The sequence below is a fragment of the Maniola jurtina genome, chromosome 7 (genome assembly GCF_905333055.1).
Source record: "Maniola jurtina chromosome 7, ilManJurt1.1, whole genome shotgun sequence".
NCBI lineage: Eukaryota > Metazoa > Arthropoda > Insecta > Lepidoptera > Nymphalidae > Maniola > Maniola jurtina.
The window spans coordinates 6,404,654-6,426,841 of record NC_060035.1 but is presented as its reverse complement, the minus strand read 5'-3'; the positions used below and the strand labels follow the sequence as shown (position 1 = coordinate 6,426,841).

Genomic DNA, 22,188 nt, shown 5'->3' with positions numbered 1-22,188 from the left:
CTGCATCCATGTCAATATTATCAGATGATACGTTTGCCCGCGCCGCAGTTCGAATGATGGTGGGGGCTCTACGTCGAGTGTTGAGAGCTTGTGATGCATGGTCGGCGCAGGCGCAATTTTTTAGCGACGCGGCAGCATCATGCTGGGAGGAGCCAAGTGATGCTGCTTCTGATTTTTCTATGGAATTCGTAAGGTAAGGAAGTAATAATTATTGAGGAACTGTCTGGAGAAGATATGTTTTAACTAATTTTCTGATAAAAATACTTTTTTTAATCTAGATATTTTTGACCCTTGAAACAAATCTGAACTCATTTTCAAATGGCCTAAAAGTGTGACAAAATTGACTGTAAAGTTCTTGATTTCGATCCATAATTTTTTACCTTAAAATTAACAAATACCACGAATCCGGGAAGGTACATTACAACCGATGCCCTGTGGTATACAATAGAAACCATAGCTGACCACGCTGCTATGATTTGTGTTGAATGAATCGTGAAATCAAAACTGCCTGTTCTAATACACAAAAACTTAGTCAATTTCTTTCCAGTCGTGAGTAAAGCTACATGCAGCGAATTTCTTATACTGAATTCAAAATTAGAACATACCAAGACAAGCGGTTGATGTAATCAGTACCCATTTCCAGTAGGTATTGTAGCCGGTCATGTCTATGCGGTCAGCCTTAGAAATAGCGAAAGCAAATTGAATGTGTGATTTGTTATTAAATAGCCTAATAAATATAATTAAAGTATCGCAGATGAAAATTAGGCACAAATCAAAATATAAGTTTTATCGAATTATGCGAATTAAATTGATACGTTTCGGTATCAATTGATGAAGAATTAATGACGAGTACGTTAAAAATTTCCCATACCATGAAAATTCTTTAAGAAAAGCAAACAGCTAATGACCCGATAATAATTATTCATGGTTTTTGCAAGAAAATCTTATGTCGGATTTTGCCATGACTGATTACGTTCGCAGTGATGGATCTTTTTAGTGTCAATGCTTTTTATTATAATGGTAACTTTTTTCTATAATCCGTAACGTAAAAAAGTATGTTAATAAGTCCCCATGCCTATCATATTTCCATTGAATAGAACTGAACTCAATAGTTATTTTTCTATTCTAAGAGATGTATTATCAATTTCGTTATATTTTTCATTGATGAAGATATTCATTTGAATGTAGAGCTATAGTAATAAGCAAGAGTTAGGTAGTCACCTTACAATGGATCTCAATATATGTAGTTGACATTTTCAACTACACTGAAATCCATTTTTAACCCCCGACCCAAAAAGAGGGGTTTTATAAGTTTGACGTGAGTATCTGTGTATCTTTCTGTGGCATCGTAGCTCCTAAACTAATGAACCGATTTTAATTTAGTTTTTTTTTTTGAAAGGTGGCTTGATCGAAAGGGTTCTTAGCTATAATCCAAGAAAATCGGTTCAGCCGTTTGAAAGTTATCAGCTCTTTTCTATTTATTACTGTAACCTTCACGTGTCGGGGGTGTTATAAATTTTTAATTTACACTTGTAGATTATGTATCTATAAAAACAAGAATAGAATAAGATTTATTTGCTGATCCAACACATTAAACATTTACAAAAAATAACTCTTAAAATCTATCTTACCTCAAACAGTGTGTATAGGTACTACTTATGTGTCGTGCCAACGAAAAAGCTGCAATTTAACTCATTACGCTAAGTAAAACTTTAAATTGCTCAAAAGCCTTCGCATTTAAAACAAGGAGATACACTACAGAATGGAATGGTAACAAGCGTGGAGCATCATCATAAAAGCAAATTGACTAGCGCGTCCGACAACGGCTCGAGATTACTTTTACGTCCCTCTATCTAAAAGGCGAAGGTTGGTCGGTTTATATCAGAGACAGTATTAAGCCGGTTCCAATGGCTTGCGATTTAATACAAGTTGAATTCTTTGTTATTTGATTCATTCTTCTTTCATGCTCTTATCTCTGAAGTTCACTTGACATTTTACTCGTATTTTACGTGAACATAAGGCGAGGTATATTTCATCCTAAATATCTGTGGTTACCACCAAGGAATAAACTACATTCATAGATTATAAAAGACTAGATAAATATAACTAAGTGATAAGGACATTACTCTAAGCTTCTAGTTTTTCTAAAACCATGACACGAATCAAACAAATATATCTACTTGGTAAAGACTTTAACTTGAGGGCTCTCTCCGTCACTCGTTTCCACTCGTTTCATACAATCGTAGTTCCAATTTCATTTGAATATTAAGCAACCAAAGTCCATGAAATTTTGCAGACATATTCTAGAAACTAATATCTATGTCTGTGGTTTTCCAGATTTCTGTTAAAATATTCGGTTTCAAAGTTACGCTGTCTTAAAAAATTTCATACAAATCTTTGAGCCCCTGTAATTTTTAAACTACATATTTTTAGAAAAATTTAAAACACCACAGACACAGATATTAGTTTCTAGAATATGTCTGCAAAATTTCATGGACTTTGTTTGCTTAATATTCAAATGAAATTGGAACTACGATTGTATGAAACGAGTGGAAACGAGTGAGAGACAGTTACCTACAATGTCGAGCATCCTAACAAAAGTAAGGCTCACTTAAGTGAAGCTTAATTGTATGCAACTCCAACAAACAAGTTGCCAAACGATATTTAAATTTCGACATAAAATTCAGCTTATGTTGGTATCTATAGAATTTATTGTAATCCCACAGGTCGTTTGAGCTCAGCTTTACGCTATAAAGTTGTCTTTTGTGCACATTGCATTTTCACCTTGAATAAAATGGACTAAGTTTCCGAATTTTGTCATAAAATATAGTCACTACTTTATGAAAATTTAAAGAACGTAGGTACCTAATCTTCGTATTGTAATGTATTATAACCAATAACCATAGATCAAAGTCAATAGACTTTTGCAGATTCTATTGACTTTGTGAGCGCATTTTTTTTTCTTCGATGGGCTCATCCTTACATATCTATGATTATAACATTAAACTTGTAAACTAAAATTGGAAACCTATTCTCTCAATTCAATTAATATTGCTTTAGAAAAGTTAGTAACTGAAGGAAAACATCATGAGGAAGCCAGCATGGCTGAGAGTTCTCCGTAATGTTCTCAAAGGTGTGTGAAGTCTGCCAATCCGCACTTGGCCAGCGTGGTGGACTATGGTCAAACCCTTCTCATTCTGAAGGAAGACCCGTGCTAGAAATTAGTTGATGATGAACCAACTAAAAATGGGAATTTCTAACCTAAATTGCTAACTAAGACTTCTAAACTAAATATTGATTGAATGAACAAGTTTAAACAAAATTGTATCCAACTTGTAGATATCATGTTTTGCCCAACCACAATACATTGTGGCACTTGTTTCTCCATCCCAAATAGAATAAAATATGCAAAAGGGTTGCTTGTCCCCGAGCAAAACTTTAACACTGTTACATGTTTACGGAGCAAAGAGCCATACAATAGTTACTATGCGACTCCCTGAAAGTGGAATGTAATTGTTATTATGGAAGTCGAAGTAATATTAAAGTGAGGTAAATCTTTAAAATTACTGCAACTTTGTTGACGTTGCTTATTAAAAAAAAAGCCCCCACAAGAACTCTCTTCAACAGCTAGTACCTACTTGAGCAAAGAGAGCATGATCGGTAAATTATTTGTTTACCTAATAAATCTGTTTTTATTTAAACAAGTATAAACTTTCTATGTGACAATAAATTTACGGACTTAAAAAATATTTTAGAAAAATTATGGGCTCCAAAACGGTAGAGGCGCCGCGTTCAAGAATTCAAACTAAACTTTATTTACTGGGCATACCTAAAGGCGGCAACCACAGCCTATTTCAGCGCGATCCATTCTTTGAGTTTCATCTTTGTTTTTTCATTTTACCAATTTCAATCGTATAGCGAAAAACATAAAGTTGAGGTGAAGTTATTTGGATCATGATGGTATTGAGAGATAACAAGTAACAAGGCGTAAAGGCCTTCCCTGTTGGGAATATGATGATGGGGATATGCAGAGAAATTTTCAGCTTTTAAAGGTCTGGCCCTCGCTGGCTGTCTCTCTATAAAATGTTGGTACAAAAATGCGCACCGAATTGAAAACCTTCCTTTTTGAAATCAGTTAGAAACGAATGGTCTTCCCTATTTATGAAGTATCTAGTAGGGATAACTTTTCAATATAAAATTACAGGAAATATACTGTTGGTTTACTGGACATAAATAATTCAAATGAATTTTATGGTCAACTGAGCCGGTGTTCAAAATCGCAATATTTTCAACTAAATGCGTCAGAAGTCGCGGATAAAAGGTTTTATCGTTGACGATATTGAAACATTTTAGCTTGGTTTCAGGGAGAGTGGTTCAGGGGTTAATGTCTCGGTGACATGTAACTAATTGCGTCTTTCGTCCAAACTGACAGTTAAATTACTTTTGGCGGGAAGTTTCCTCATTTGTTTTACACTAGCCGCCATTTTGGCTACGATTGCAGGAATCAGAATATTATAAAGTTACGAAACCTACTTTGCTTTTTATGAGTTTTTTTTTTGTTTTCACATTCTAGGGCTTTCAGTGGAAATCTCATGAACAGATAAATTATTGTCCTCGTGCATGTCCTTTCAATGTTTATATTTTAGTTTAAAGTGCGTTGGACAGTTGCAAGATGGATAAAAGCATGAAGGTCATGTCATCGACATGGTCCTTATAGTGCTGAGGGTGTCGTTAGATGTATGAACTAAACTAATGTTAATGACTTTAATTTACAAATTATGAAATTTTAATTCTTGATATTACAATTAAATTTGAAAATTAAAAAAAAAATTGTATTTAAAAGTTTAAAGCAGCATCCAAACCTGTGAGGCCAAAGCGACTACGAAGCGGGAACATCAACCGTGTGGCGATCACATTCTACGATATTTACTAGTGCCATATTGTGTGTTTGCACTTTGCACGTATAAATTCGCGTCGTAGACGCATCACATATTGCGTCCTATGCTCATGACGTGCAGCTGTGGCCCCAGCTTTAAGTTTTGTACTTCAGCCGGCAATCCTTACTGTCTGCTAACTTTTTCTTACATAATATACAGAAAAACATATTAAAAAAAACTTTCTTTTGGGTAACATCCAACTCGATCATGTTATCATAAATTCGATAGACCTACGGAAGCAAATTTTGGCCGACAGCCAGACTGAGCATGCTGATTCAACAGAATGATGCCCTTCCATTGACATGACTTGAAGCGGATACTTCCTACTTGTTCGTCTCAAAATAAGGGCGGCCTATGTAGGTCAGGTCAATAGTAAAGCCGTTTTTATGTGCTCTAAACTCTCATTTATTGACGTCTACCGTTTTAATTGCGGCTTTTGTGATATGTAGCAAAAAAAAGTGCATGATGTTCGAACTTCGAAGGCTTTACAAAGAAACCTTTGTAGGCAAGTTTAGCCAACCAGTATTTGTAGGGTGCAGATCAAAAGAGAATGCAAGCTGATCTGTCTACATTTGCATGCATAGATCATGGCTATACCTACCTGACATGACGATTAATGTGTCAAATAGTTATGTCGTTTTATGCAATAATTAAATACATATTGAGTAAGGCCTCATTTACACGAGGAACAAATGTATTTCCAGTCCGTTAAAAAGTTCTAGTGTAAATGAGGCTTAATCCATACTTAAATTAAGACTAATAATTATTATAAATGCGAAAGTGTGGCTTTATATCTGTCTGCTAGATTTTCAAGGCCTCTCCTTTAAAGTTTAAACCTATGATAGTTACAGATATAGCCTGTATTCCGGGGAAGAACATAGGCTACTTTTTATCTCGGTTCAAAGAGTTCCCACGAGTTTAAAAACCTAATGCCACATGGCTTAAGCCGCATGCATCATCTATTTTATACAGAGATAGCTTGCATCCCATACGTATACGCTATATAGGCTACTTCTTATCCCTGAAAATCGAAGAGTTCCCTTGGGATTTAAAAAATTCTAAATCTGGCGAACTAATCTAAACTAAGTCTAATTCCGTTTATGGAAAAACTTAATAGACTTTTATAAATTACCTACTAAAACCTCCTATATGCATAGCAGTTTAAGAAGATAAGACTTTAAAAACTCTATCCACATCCATTTCTTCCCGCGGTAATTATAATAGAGCTAAATTACAGTGACAATTACTGTCTAGTAGTACGCCAACTCTGACATCTTAAAAGTAGTTCTTTTCAAATAAAGTAGTATAACTTAAAAGTATAAAAATCGAATATAAACAAAGGTTATGAAAATATGTTCCAGTAAGTATAGCCACGCTGGTCTGGTATAAATATGAGTATTTTTTTTCCAGGGAGATGCGGATAGCATCAGCATCAGCCTTAGCTGGAGGTGCAGGACGATCTGAACCATCATTGACAGCGAAATTTTCATTTTTAAATTTAGTATCAGACCTAGAAGGTAGAAATGTATGGAGAGAAGTGGGTCATGTTTTAGGCCGTAGTGTCAGTTTGCACACGATTGTATGGCCAGGAGGGCGTCTTGTTGCTCATGGACAATCATCCGGTGCTCGCACAGTTTTTCGTATAGTCACAGCCTTAGCTCCACCTTTTGTAATGGAAGGTGAACTTGATGAAGATGGCCAATGCTTAAGAGGATTACTTTGTCATCGTCCACAAACGTCTGATAAAGATAATCTCACTCTTGCCTTCAATGACTTGGAAAGAGAAGGCGGCCCAGATGTAGATGATTATTTTTTCCCGACGCCTAAACCTAACACTATTTGGAAAATGGCTACTCATTGTTGTTATGGACTAGCCATGGATCTATTAGAAAATATTGCACAAGAACTAGAATTCGATTTTCATTTATATATCGTAGAAGATGGCCTATATGGGGCCAGGAAATTAGTGAAACCATATCGAAGGTATAACGAAGATAAAAATGTCGATAAAGATTTTTGGACGAATCAAGAAACTTACTTTTCACGGTATCAAAACAGTTATGGAGGAATATGGGAAGATAAAGATAAAAATAAGAGGCCATATACGTTTGATGAAGACCCACAAGAAAATCTCGAAAAGTGGGACGGTATTATTGGAGATTTAGTTTCTGGGGCGGCTCATATGTCATTTGCAGCACTTAGCGTATCAGCCGCGCGAGCCGAAGTAATTGATTTCAGTCAACCTTATTTTTTTAGCGGAATATCGATATTGGCAGCCCCAAATCAGAGACCGGATATACCCCTATTGGCATTTTTGTTACCGTTTTCACCTGAATTGTGGATTGCAATATTCACCTCTCTTAATGTAACAGCTATTGCTGTAGCAATATACGAATGGCTATCTCCATTTGGCCTGAATCCATGGGGACGGCAGAGATCGAAAAATTTTAGTATTTCTAGTGCTCTGTGGGTAATGTGGGGCTTACTGTGTGGACATTTAGTGGCGTTCAAAGCACCTAAAAGTTGGCCTAATAAGTTCCTCATAAATGTATGGGGTGGATTTTCTGTGATATTTGTCGCCAGCTACACTGCCAACATCGCCGCCCTCATAGCCGGGTTGTTTTTTCACAACGCCGTTGACGACTACCAAGGAAGGAGCAATGTATGTGCCAAAAGTTTAATACGGTTCAATAAATATTATGTTGTAATTAGTAACAAAGTTTCATAAATTTCAGTGGCTGTCATTACGAGTAGGGACGCCACGATCGTCGGTAGCGGAATATTACGTCCGACGAAATAATCCACAGCTGGCGCAACAAATGCGCCGTTATGCCCTTCAAGACATTGAGGAAGGAATTCAACGACTTAGGTGAGGATACATACTTATCTATTTAATACCATGCTTTTTAATATTTGAGAGAAACTGAAGAAGCTATAAAGATGGCTTAGTATTCAAAACTTATTGAGCTATAAAAATAAGTTAAAGGTTTCGAACACATATGAACGGGCCGCACGCAACGCTTCGCATTGTTAAAATCCCCTGCATCATTTTCGTACACTTTGTAAGAACTATCTCTCACTACAGGTAAGTCGCACCGCATAATGTGGTGTGGTAATGACCAATTTTGCGCTGCGGCTTGCCGCGGCTGCAATGTGCGCGAGCCTTTATAGTCAATTAAGTTAGATTATGTTCTACAGATCTAACGATAACTTCTATTATAGGAATGGAACTTTGGACCTATTCATTGCCGACACAACTGTTTTAGACTACTACCGCGCCACAGATCATGGCTGTAAACTCCAGCGAGTGGGAGACCATGCCCTTACAAAGGACACCTACGCTATAGGCATGTCAAAGGGATTCCCATTAAAGGTAAGTAATAAAAAAGCTCTCAAATAAATCACATCTTATGACCTCACACGATATTTAATTCATCGTCCGTGGCTTTATTTGGAAACTCCAATACAAAAAATGTCTAAGTTCATTTTTACATGAACAAAACTGCCCAAAAAAAGTATAACTTTCAGGATGTATGCGCCTATATGAGTTTCTTTATTTCGCCCTAACATTTAAAAACCTGAACAGATTTGAATGTACTTATGGGGTTATACATTCTTGAAAAAAATTCAATTATGGAAGCTGTATCAAGTGTTACTATCCTTTGGCAGGACAGTCGCGTTTCTAAATTTTTAATTACAACTTGATGTTATTTTTGAAATGGCAATAAAGGCTAAAACAAAATGTTATTCGTCTTACTTCTTTTCTGCTTCAACAAGAATATTTATTATTAATAAGAAATGTTTATTACAATATTCAAATGCACATCAAATAAAAAAAATAAGGATTTATGACTTATCAACTTTTGCATTCGAGCCTCCGTTTAGGTGTACATACGTATATCTTGTTGGTACATACTAATGGCCGTACTGAGTAACGGCTTCATATTAGCGAAGCCTACATATTACATGAAGAAGGTCGTAGATAGGCTCAGTGACAGCGAAACGACTGCGGATCTTAGCACGTAAAGATTGATGGATGACGCAGAAACCTCCTAATGGTGTGATCGATAGCCAAGTGTCGTATGGCCTGTATATTATATCGGTTATATCGCTTCTTTCTACGTCATTTTATCTTGACGTGGTTAAATACATTGATATCCGAACTGTAGAGGCATGCAGCCAGCTGCGAAGAAAGCAACACACTTTGCAGCTGTCACTTAGAACACGATTTGGATACGGAACGATTCGAATCTCCTACGGGCCTAGACGAACCCCGGGCAACTAATTCACCTCAGAGACACCAAGACCGAAACACCTCGGTCACGCATCGAGCTCCGGCCCTCGTTTTATACCACAGTTTTAATTATAACTACAGCCATATTGTAAATAATAGTTCATATAATACAAAGTGTAAATATGTAAGCAGCCTTTCATTTATCAGTAACATTCGCTGCTACAGAACCACTCCCGACACGTCGAGCTATCTCAGTTTATAGTAGGAAAGTTCAAATAGGTACAAAGTTGCTTGGTTTTGGTTGCCTGGAAGAGATGAAAGCAAACATTGTTACTTTTGTAAATAAAATCATTATAAACAGAGCTAATTCGATACGAGCTCATCTCGATTATATAAAGTGAATAAGTAATTTATATTTTTGTCAACGATTGTTAAACCATACTAAACTGCCGCCGGCTCCCCCGCTAGTGCTAGTGACATAAATCAACGGGTAGTACTTTTATTTCGTCCTCACTGATATAACTTGCTATGAAATACCGCTTGTACGAAGCTTTGTTAACAGTGAGAAATGGCAGGAGCGTGATGTGAATTCAAATGCATTATTATTGAATTGATAATAGTTATTATTGTATTAGTATTATAGAAGCGTTTTAAGGTATTAATAATTGTGATTCTAGCCTGGCTAGCTTACTCAACCACACTTCACTGTGGCGCAGTTTAATATTAATTATAAGGGGAAGTAATTACTTCCTGTACCTGTGGAAACTTTGGGATAAATTGTACAAAACAAAAACACTCTTATTTAGAAATTCAACGTTGTGTATAAAATTCGAGTCAATCTATCAAATTTTTGAGTTTTTCCGATATAAACATACGGAATGTGAATTTTATGATACATAGCTACAGATTGGTAGTATATACCACTTTATAGGTAGGTAGCACTATGTAGAATACATAACACTATGTAGAATATGTACAAAATTGGAATCATCACTCACACAAACATATTTATTTATTTAATACGATGTGAACTCTTTGAAAAAAGATATCAGCTAATATCAACTTAACAATGTTCCATAATTGCAGGATAGCATATCAGCTGTGATAGCTAAGTATTCCTCGAACGGATACATGGATATTCTCACGGAAAAGTGGTATGGGGCTCTGCCGTGCTTCAAGTTAAGCCCGGATTATGGCATCCAACCGAAACCTCTCGGTAAGAATACATTCTTCAAACTCTTAGATCCTTATAATACCTGCTTACTTACTCTTTGAATACAATTCGCACATATTTTTGTAATTCTTAAAAAGAAGTAGATAAAAGAATTTTTATATAAAAAAGTAAAAATATTTGCTTCAAAGAGCATTTTTGTTCATACTTAATTATTAATTGTTTGCCCCTTTTTTATTCCTTAACCTGGTAAAACCGCCGAGTTTCTTGCTGGTTTTTTCAGTAGGAATGGTATTGCGAACCAGTGGTAAATTATTAAGACCATTCGAAAGTATTTGTAAAAGTTTATTTGAATGAAGTCTATTCTATTCTAAAAATTAATTCCAAAAAAATAATTTTAATTCCTTCCATAACTTGTGTATGGCAGCCTTACAGGCCACTAGCAGAATGAACTGTGTCAATAGTCCTTACTTACTAAGAGGCGAAAATAAGTATCAACTTTGGTAAAGATATAGCTTGCAGCTCGGGGATGGACATAGGCTACTTTTTTCGCGGAAAATTAAGAATTCCTACGGGTTTTTTAAGAAACACAATTCCACATGGATGAAGTTGCAGGTATCATAATATGTTTGGTACATATGAGTAATCGATATGGATCTTATATATATATCGATACTTTTTAGCCCGAAAAATCGAAGTTCCCTTGGTATTAAACAAAACGCCTAGTATTTAAATAAAACCAAAGTCCTAATTCAGAACGATATGTACAAGCTATTCTTGTTAGTTACCTACACTGAAATTGCACACTATTTTGGTTTATGTTGTTTATATCAACATAGTCAGATGCTACGTTTCAGGCGGAAATTTCATTAGAATTTATCACCACCCTCGCGTTAATCCAACCCCTCTGGGCGAAGGGAAGGGAGTATTACTAGCAGCCGAGCTAAAAGATTAAACATGGAATTTATCGTTGAAAAAAATGAGACGCCACGGAGGTATCTAAGTATAAAACCGCACTAGGGACTTTTTGTTTCAAAATTGTTTTGTCTTCTTGCTGTATAGCCGAACAGGTACACTTGCCAAAACGAGATTCACTAAGGGACATCGAACGTTTGTGGGGTCGCCAAAAAAAAAACAACGCTACTCTGAGGCGATCCTTTTATTGGGGTTTATATAAAAAATATTTAGAAATTTCCTTGAAGTGTAGGTAAAACACTATCAAAAAATTATAAAAATACAGTTGTTTTTTGTTATTGTTAAGATAATATTGTGTTCTCTGTTACATTTTTTAACACTTTAAAATTGTACTGTGTCGCTCTATTGCAGTAAAATAGTATTTATATTCATTTATTTTATTTATGCCCATAGAACTCATAGAACGCGTTAAACGTTTTGGATATCTATTGCTATTTTTATTGCTGTGCAACTTGTTGATGATGTCGGTAATAGTGGCTTTTCTATGGATCTTATCTCTTGTTCACGTAGAGTTACTCTTAGAACAGTAGCTCTTTTTATCGTCTTTTGTGTGCCTCTATCCTTTCTCATTAGACCTACAAAAAGTTGGGTACAGTAAATAAGTCAAGCGTCATGTCTCAAGTGTGACCTAACGGGAAGCGTTGTTACCTCTTATTTTGGATAAACTTTTTGAGGGACAAGAAAATTAAAAGTGAAAAGGCTGTCGGCTATTGTTACTTCATTACGTGGATTCATGGGCTCTGAACGTTGCATGAAAAATGCTTTTCATTTTTTTGTTATTATAAAATAACAAACTTATCTATTTAAACTTTGATTTATACTTTTAGGATTCCTTGCCTCAAATGGCATGAAACCTTATAGGATCACTTTGTTGTCTATCTGTCTGTCTGTCCACCTGTCAGTCTGTTTGTCGTGTCTGTCAAGAAAAGGGTACTTCTTGCGAACTTACTTAATAGTGATTTTAATGTTAAGACAGATTATGTTATTCCAAGCATTTGACTCTGAAGTTACTAAAATCTGCAAGTATAGTAATGAGACATCGAATCACGAAGTTTGCCCGTCCATACAAAATTAGGTTTATGCCAACGGCATACATCATAAATATGTTAAAAATAAACTAGTGTTAAAAGTGTAATCACACTAATATTATAAAGGAGAAAGTTTGTATGTGTGTGTGTGTGTATGTTTGTTACTCCTTCACGCAAAAACTACTGGACGGATTGGGCTGAAATTTAGAATGGAGATAGATTATACCCTGGATTAGCACATAGGCTACTTTTTATCCCGGAAAATCAAAGAGTTCCCACGGGAATTTTAAAAAACCTACATACACGCGAACGAAGTCGCTGGTATCAGCTAGTATAATATATCACAGGATTATTGAATTTACTCTTCGTTGAACCGATGCACGTAAAAGAATTAACGGTCACAATTGCACAGAGCGTTTGACAGGAATTGCTGGACAAACCATTTAACCCTCAATATTAAACTTCGATCTGATGTTAACTGGAACCAGAGCGCCGCTTGTATCGCGTAGTTAAAAATATCTAGGTGAAGTTTTTGCTTCGGAAACATTTTATTTTATGAGTTTTCGATGCAATTGATTTTGTAATTTTTTTTTAAATATAACAATATTGTTTCAAATTCAAATCTTAACAGCTCTACGAAAAAATATCTGATTGCATATTTAAAATAATCAACTGTTCCTGTACTTGCCCTTAAATTTTTTATGGTAATTAAAAGTAGTAGTATAATATGTCGCGCGCTTTCATCACACTTATAAAAGTGTTACGTGAAATAGGTCAGAGTAAATTAGCACCTTCACGCGTTGCGGTGATTTTATCCTTTTTTATATCTTTAACTAGAAGATGCCCGCGGCTTCGCCCGCCTGGATTTCGGTTTTTTAAATCCCGCAGGAACTCTTTGATTTTCCGGGATAAAAAGTAGCCTATGTCCTTCCCCGGGATGTAGCCCATGTCTGTACCAAATTTCATCAAAATCGGTTCAGCGGTTGGCCCGTGAAAACGTAGCAGACAGACAGACAGACACACTTTCGCATTTATAATATTAGTATGGATATGGATGCAATTATTTCGCTTCAAATTAATAAAATAGGTATGGATTAAATTTTATTATCGACATTATAATTGAAATTCATCACTATGATGATGATAGAAAAAATGGCAGATTCGAATCTCGATTAGATATTAGTTTCTAGAATATGTCTGCAAAATTTCATGGACTTTGGTTGCTTAATATTCAAATGAAATTGGAACTACGATTGTATGAAACGAGTGACGGAGAGAGCCCTCTTAACAGGGCTCTCTCCGTCACTCGTTTTCGCTCGTTTCATACAATCGTAGTTCCAATTTCATTTGAATATTAAGCAACCAAAGTCCATGAAATTTTGCAGACATATTCTAGAAACTAATATCTGTGTCTGTGGTGTTTTAGATTTTTCTAAAAATATGTAGTTTTAAAATTACAGGGGCTCAAAGATTTGTATGAAATTTTTAAGACCGCGTAACTTTGAAGCCGAATATTTTAACAGAAATCTGGAAAACCGCAGACATAGATGTTAGTTTCTAGAATATGTCTGCAAAATTTCATGGACTTTGGTTGCTTAATATTCAAATGAAATTGGAACTACGATTGTAGGAAACGAGTGGAAACGAGTGACGGAGAGAGCCCTCTTAAAGTTCATGTGAAAGAAAAAATGTGAAAACTGTGAATTTGTGGTTACATCTCAAATTAAATAAGAAGTGTTATTTCTTGTATTATTTGTACGGAACCTATCGTATGCGTTTTTAACCCCCGACCAAAAAAGAGGGGTGTTATAAGTTTGACGTGTGTATCTGTGTATCTGTGTATCTGTGTATCTGTGTATCTGTGTATCTGTGTGTCTGTGTATCTGTGTATCTGTGTATCTGTGTATCTGTCTGTGGCATCGTAGCGCCTAAACGAATGAACCGATTTTAATTTAGTTTTTTTTGTTTGAAAGGTGGCTTGATCGAGAGTGTTCTTAGCTATAATCCAAAAAAATTGGTTCAGCCGTTTAAGAGTTATCAGCTCTTTTCTAGTTTTCTTGTAGAAAAGAAGGTTACATAATCGTTAGGTTCTTAATATTAAGTCAATTGACAAATGTAAAGCTGTCAAGATGGACGTTGCCTAGATATACATTATTATTTATTTAAAAATGATGTTTTGGAAAATGTTTGGAAAACTCCAAGTTTTTGAAAGTTATCAGCTCTTTTCTAGTTACTGTAACCTTCACTGGTCGGGGGTGATGAAAATTTTTAATTTACACTTGTATTGCATAAGAATAATAATAGAGATAGCTTGATAGATTTTCTAAATCGATCACAATATAGGTAATTCACTTTATTAAGTATAGTTTTTAAAACTGAATTAGGTATATATTATTATCATAAATCAGCGTAATGGATACTACACCTCATTAGATAACCGACGCGATTTATTTCAACGCCATTAATCGCAACATTAAACTAATTATCGAAGGCTTACTGTATTTTCCATTCCATTGGAAATTTTGTATAGGTATGGTCGTATTAGACCGTCCATTACTATCGGTTTTATCGGTATTTTCATAAAACGTCTAAATAATTTAAGTTATTTTTCACTAGGTGATACCCTTGACTTCATTCGCATGGATTAATGGGTGTTTCAAAAATCCCGTGGGAATTCTTTATTTCTATCGTATAAAAAGTAGCATATGCCTGGATGCTCCGATATCCGATCTAAATCGATCGGATGAGCCAAAGCATTATAGTCAACCGTGGTTTTTATTAGAGGATATAAAAAAGTTTTTAAGAATAAGTAGGTAAGTACTTAAAATAATTATGATTCTCGTTTTTAGGCGTAGCCGCAGTAGCCGGTGTTTTTATTCTTCTAGGAGTGGGGATGATCGTCGGATGTCTCATATTGGTTTTGGAACACCTCTTTTACAAGTACACTCTTCCCGTATTGCGTCATCAGCCCAAAGGAACGATCTGGAGAAGCAGAAATATTATGTTTTTTAGCCAAGTAAGTTCCTAGGTTGAATGAATTGAAGAAATTAGACTAGATGCAATTCCTTTTAAAATAATATAGGTACACCACTAAATTATCAGTATTAACTAATTTTTTGAGGGACGTAATTGTTCTTTACGAAATTTTCCGCTCAAGCGCTATCTTAATGTTCATACAAATCTTGTCAAGCAAGCCGTGGAGGACGGTGGCTTTTAGCGACAATGACCCACTTATCTTTGAAGACTTAGGGTAATCTCTGTTTCCATTACCCTCCGAGTTTTATTATTTGCTTAATTTTTTCAGAAACTCTATCGATTTATCAATTGCGTTGAACTGGTGTCACCGCACCACGCAGCTAGAGAACTAGTCAACACTATTCGCCAAGGTCATTTCACTTCGTTGTTTCAGAAGAGTGTCAAAAGGGTAAGACTTATACGAATTAGGTATAAATATAAATCTCATCTTATCAGATTACGACAGGAAATGCATTTGTTTCAGAAGGAACACGAACAGCGTAGAAGAAGAAAGAGCAAAGCGCAATTCTTTGAGATGATACAAGAAATCAGGAGGTAAGAAATATTTTATTGCTTATAATATTTTGTTATGAACACTTGGTGACAATCGTGCCTAATGAAGAGCAATGATGAGGTCTAAGTTGGAACGCACTTGCTTAGAATATGCCTATTGCCTAGTCACTCTTGCCTTGAAGGAATTTAGGTTAATATGTGGCACGAAACACGAATGGCAAAAGAGCATTCCACACCTTAGCGGTTAGTATCAGAAACGTTGATGAAAGTGGAGTGAAAATGTCGATCTATCTGCGACACTGAACTGTTTCACAACTTCTAGATAAACGGAATCGAACGAATTTTGACGTTATGACATTTTTTGCATTGGGATTGATTGTATTATATAATGTCAAATTTATTTGTTAGATAAAAGTTATCAGAAGGCTGTGAAACAGGCCCGGAGCTTATTATTTTATTACCAACTTACTTATGCCAAGCATACATTATACGTTTGTACATTGATGGAAATACTATGTCAGAAACTTTATTGAGTGCCTACAACAACTCTACAAAATTTCAACTCTCACTCTCAATCAGACGAACGATGCAGCGAACGCATAGGTAACGAAATAAAAAAATCAAATATAAATTTTTATTATGTTATGCATAATAATGATGTTTTTACAGAGTTCAACAAGGCGGTCGTGACCACTCTTTGGATTCGATAAAAGAAAACGTCGCGGTTGAAATATCTGAGGTGTCTGAAGAAATCACGGAGTCAAAATTCCTTTCACCATCTCCTGAAGTCTCTAGCCGGTCTCCACGACAAAATAGATCTCCACGCCAGCTTCGTTCCCCCAGAGGTCGAAGAAAAAGATGTAGCCTTGCGGGTCTCAATGTTCGTCGATTCAGTACTGATTCAGTCTTAGGATCAGATTCGGCATCTATATACGAGAAGACCAGCATGAATATTGGTAGACGATTAAGTCGAGATGTTAGTTTCTTGACAAATTCTCCTCCGGACATTAACACAAGACTCCGGACGCCGTCACCAATGGTAAGGAGGCCAGAAGGTTCCTCGACCAGATCTTATCAAGACGTATCAGAATCTTCACAAAACTACTTATCTGTAGATCCGCCTAGTCATCGAGCCAGTATCGAGATAATGGTTTCCCAAGAAGCTGATCTCCCACCTGCACCACCTTACCCAAGAGTGTCTCCACCAGGAGCAAGATCAGAATTATCTCTATTATCAGAAGATGAACTTATTCGGTTATGGCGAAGTTCAGAACGAGAAGTTAGAGAAGCTCTATTAGCAGCATTACAAGAGAGAAGAGCATGCTTAGATCCAAAACGAGATCCTGGATGAACGAGTACACTAAATTTTGATCTGGAAAGGAAATTTTTAGTAGGAAAATCACTTCATATTCCTCATAGCAGTTGGGCGCGTGGCTAGGATGCATTGGAGTTTTTTCAAGAAACTGTTCGTAAAGTTTGGGATGGTACCTTTTAACATTGTTTGATGCGGATCTACTCGTAGCAGGCGTTACTAAAATCCAGTGTTCATTTGAGTGTCTTGTTATTATTGTATAGAGGCTTAGTATCATCGTTTCTTATAAATATGATTCGCATCAACCAAATTAACAGGTACTATAGAGATACTGAATTTTGAGATTTTTACGTCCATAAAATCGATATAAGAAGCGATTAATAGTCATAAGAGGTATGAAATCAATTCGTTTATTTTTAAGTGTTGATAATTATTATAATTATAGCTATGACCACATTCAAAGTGCTTTATTCTATTGTTAGTCTAGACAGTGAAAGATCCATTTCTTTTTATGTAGTAGTTTCTATATTATGGTAGTTTATTGATAAATCATAAAATGAAATAAAACATTATGCTTAATTATTTGGAATTAATGGTAGGTACAGTCAAGAGAAGAACATGATAATACAAGGATATAAGTAGTATTTTTTTATTATTACGAAATACTAATACAACTTGAGCGATATTGTAATAATAATTAATATTAGGTATATTATCTGAACTACAACAGGTATTGGAAAGAAATAGAATTTGAACAAAAGCAATATAATAGAGACTATCTGCTAGTACTTGTTATATCAAATAATTTTCGAGTTATACCCTGCTAGATTAGTCATAAAATATATTACTATGTGTTACTACTAAATTTAATCTATTAGACGTGACATTTTTAAATTTAATTTTGTTAGTTTGAGCGAAAATTTTAAAATTAGTAAACTGTCAATAGTAAACAATTTTCTGAGATCTCAATCTTTCAATCGACATTCCCATTCCATTCAAATGATAAAAGAGTGCCATACCCAGGTAAAAAGTATCATATCGATTTATTATTTTCTGTTATAACTATTGAAACAGAAAACCACCACAATGTACATCCTTCTTCAGTGTAAATAAAGCTCAAGACATTTGCTTGAAATTATGTAGATAAATTCTAAGTACACGATGGAGACGAAATATTAATCAATATTTAAGATAAAATAGCAAACAATACTGCCATAAACTCAGTAGATAGGTAAGTAATACACGATTTTACCCTAGAGTTGCACCCTAGATTTTAGTTTAGAATATTCCTCTAACTTCTCTATCTATATATTTAATCATCAATTATATATTGTCCTAAATTGCACCTGCATGTTATTCAGAAAATATTATAAACACGGATAATTAAAATAGATTCTTACCATACGTATTACTTATTAGTTCATTGTTGTACATAATGTACGGCTCCAATATACTTAAGAGGGCTCTCTCCGTCACTAGTTTCCACTCGTTTCATACAATCGTAGTTCCAATTTCATTTGAATATTAAGCAACCAAAGTCCATGAAATTTTGCAGACATATTCTAGAAACTAATATCTATGTCTGTGGTTTTCCAGATTTCTGTTAAAATATTCGGTTTCAAAGTTACGCGGTCTTTAAAATTTTCATACAAATCTCTGAGCCCCTGTAATTTTAAAACTACATATTTTTAGAAAAATCTAAAACACCACAAACACGGATATTAGTTTCTAGAATATGTCTGCAAAATTTCATGGACTTTGGTTGCTTAATATTCAAATGAAATTGGAACTACGATTGTATGAAACGAGTGACGGAGAGAGCCCTGTTAAGTCACAAGAGTCGTATGGCTCTTGTGACGTAAACTACAATCTTCTTACAGTGAAGATGAGAGCCGAAGTTCCATACCCACTTTAAAGTGCAAGGCAATCACTGTAATTCTGTTTCTTGTAATCACTGCAATTCTTTCCTTAACACCCCATTACATATTATAATTTAATATTTACATCAAAAAATGAATGTGAAATAGCGGGGACTCTATCAAAGTTTGTAACATAATAAATGCGTTCAAAATTAGAATTTAGAAAAAAATAAAAATCAGAAGTTTTTAGTTGTTAATATTTATGTCCAGACAACTTGCAATAGTTAATTTAAACCACGTCTTGTACATAATTTTCACATTAAAGATAGTTTAATGACTCGTAGTAACTTGTCTTGCCCATAAAGCATATAAAAGTACTGATTATTATTATGATTATGGTCTTGTCTATTTTAAAATGCATATTTTTTTACTAGAAATATTAGTCCAATGCTGAAATGCGTTGGATACGCTTGAAAAAGATTTAAACATAAATTCACGCTTTTAACAAAAAAAATATTTTTATTTAGTCCTATACCTACTAATTAGAATTAAATGAAAAATAAAAACAAGCAATATTTTCTGAATAGCTTACCTATACACTATGTCTAACTTTTTTCTTATATCACTTATTTTCAAAATAAATATTTTAGATAGCATATTATCGTTGAAAATGTTTTTTTTTAAAGTAAAATATGGCATACAGGCGATTGACTTTGGTCATATTACAATTTTTCTTTACTTATACCTATAATACCTAATTCACTTTAACAGAGGGGCGCATTCAACTGTGTGCAAATGTTTTAACTGTTAAGTATATTAATTTATATAAAATTTGCTAGCTGACTCGCCCTGGCTTCACGCTGGTGGAAATTTAGAAAATCCTTAGTGGCGGATCCTCGTCATATAGGTAATATTAAGAGAACCTATAAAGCTCCTAGACAGAGTGGTTTGAATTGCACGTTGATAATAATCTGTTAGTCAGTTCTATTATATCATACAATTATAGTATACATTAAATAGCTTGTGAAGTCGATCATCCTTTTTTACGTCTTTAATTTCAGTTGTGTGTGTTGCGCTAAACTAATAATTTCGTTACTTTACAAGAAAAACTCAATTTTGGACCAAACTAATATATTGGTTAAAATATTATTTTTAAGTAGTTCTATTGGATGTGATTCATCTAGTGATATATGAAGTCTTATGCATTTCACTCTATATTTAAATATTGAAATAATAAAATACAGAGTAGGTAATACCTAATTAAGTAGATAAAAAACTTAATAAATTAAATAGAACTTAGATGGATTTTAACAAGAAAATATTATATTTTGCAAGATATAAATGTTAGAATACTGGTTTTAGTTTTTTATATCAAATTCTGTTTGATTAAAAAAGTAGATAGGCAATAACAAAAAAAAAATTTGTTGCATATTCATCATAATATTTATAATTCATTTGTGGTCCATGAATTTTTAACCTAACATAGAAGGATAGGAAATTGAAAAAAAAAACTAATATTATTTTTCAATATCCTTTCCCTTTTTTTTAGAATGTTTAATTATGCTTTACTTCCGCCGGTCATAAAAATATGGTCAATTCGTACTGTTTCCAAAACGACCCTATAGTCCAATCTTTTTTTTCTTATACATCCGATTCAAAGGAAAAAAATAATCTGAGGGGCCAGTTTGGGCCTATGAAGGTATTGACTTATATCTGTCAAGCCACAATCCGTGACTTCGAAGACTTAGAAGAAGCACCCGTGTGCACTGGACATGGTGCTCAAGCAATCGCATAGGTACCTACGTCGAGTTCTTTTGCATCGTGTTTTCTCAGTAATATTCAGCGTCACTATCGAAATAAGTAACTTTAGTAAGCTGCGTTTACTAAAGTGACTTATTGCGATTGTGACGCAGACTTATATTAGAAAGATTCTCTGGCAGTCTCAAAAAATTGTAGCCATTAGCTTTTTAGTGCTTTGGCTAACTTGTTTGGTACCGATCTCTCTTACTGTGCCACTCCATTGAATCCCTTTTGGATGTCGGATCATGGTAAAAAATTGTAGTTTTATTGCTGGTCATAATTAATCGAATACAAAGTTATATTTACTATCTTTGTCAGGTTAAAAATTCATTGGCCGTACCTAGTGAGTATATAACTATGCCTTCACTAGAACCATTCAACAATTCTTAAATATTTTAAATAAATAATAGACCGCCTTTTTTTCTACATTGCGTGCACCGTGCACGCCTCTGTTTTCTATATATATGTAGGTATAACATAACTAGATATATACATATAATTAATATATGTAATACAAGTATTATATGTATAAAAACTGTGATTTTTTAAGTGCAAGATCAAGATGATAATTATTGTGATCTTGAACATGAAAATCACACATACAAGTGTTTTTTTTTAACGAGATCTTAGAGCCATAACATTTCAAACATCGTGTTATATTTATTGTAATATTGTATTTTTTAATGATGCAATAACTACCTGTGACACGACTTGTAAGTAGTAGTTAGAGTCTAAGATAGAACGCATTTATCGAAGTAATTTCTATTCACTGTTGCCTTGGTCGTTTGGTGGATAGGTACTTATAGGAAATGCTAATACAGAAACCTCGTTTGGAAGACACTATATAATAATAATATGTTTAACTTAGCAGGGCAAATATCTACCTACTCATAACATATATGCTTCTATCCCCTATTGTTGCCTTGTGGAATTCGGTATATTTTCTTTCTTGTACGACATTATGCGGTGTATGAGTTTGGAGTTTAGTTACCATCATACCTACCATAAAACGTTATAAAAGTATGTGTTATAATATTATCCATAAGTATTTCTATCAAATAAAATAGTCATAATATTAATATGTTTGTTATTTTATTAGAATAGGAAATAATGTTGTAAATGAAACGCCAATTTTTTTAGAAGTAATAATAATATTTAATAAATCTCATAATCGACAATCATTTGTCTGTATATGACTGTAAATATACAATCGATGACGAAGTTACCTAATGAGCGGTATCATGTAAAATTTACAATGGAGCAGTAATAATTATGGCACGTATCAGTAGGCTTAACGAATCTGAATATCTCGACAATTTTTTGATGGATATCGAGTGCCGCAAC

The 22,188-nt window shown here is 34.5% G+C and overlaps 1 protein-coding gene across 4 annotated transcripts in view; it reads left to right on the top strand.

Annotated features, from left to right (window-relative positions):
* The window catches only part of LOC123867144, a 119,277-nt gene extending 100,612 nt beyond the window's left edge, over positions 1-18,665 (top strand). For 3 of the 4 annotated variants that reach the window (XM_045909026.1, XM_045909024.1, XM_045909025.1), the window contains 9 exons: positions 25-193; positions 6,348-7,599; positions 7,673-7,806; positions 8,160-8,310; positions 10,258-10,387; positions 15,195-15,361; positions 15,650-15,769; positions 15,845-15,915; positions 16,543-18,665. In XM_045909026.1, the coding sequence (XP_045764982.1) occupies positions 25-193; positions 6,348-7,599; positions 7,673-7,806; positions 8,160-8,310; positions 10,258-10,387; positions 15,195-15,361; positions 15,650-15,769; positions 15,845-15,915; positions 16,543-17,224 (2,876 nt within the window). In that variant the 3' untranslated portion in view covers positions 17,225-18,665. The remainder of the gene's footprint in view (positions 1-24; positions 194-6,347; positions 7,600-7,672; positions 7,807-8,159; positions 8,311-10,257; positions 10,388-15,194; positions 15,362-15,649; positions 15,770-15,844; positions 15,916-16,542) is intronic. The other variant, XM_045909027.1, reaches the window with a different exon arrangement.
* The last annotated feature ends 3,523 nt before the right edge of the window (positions 18,666-22,188 follow it).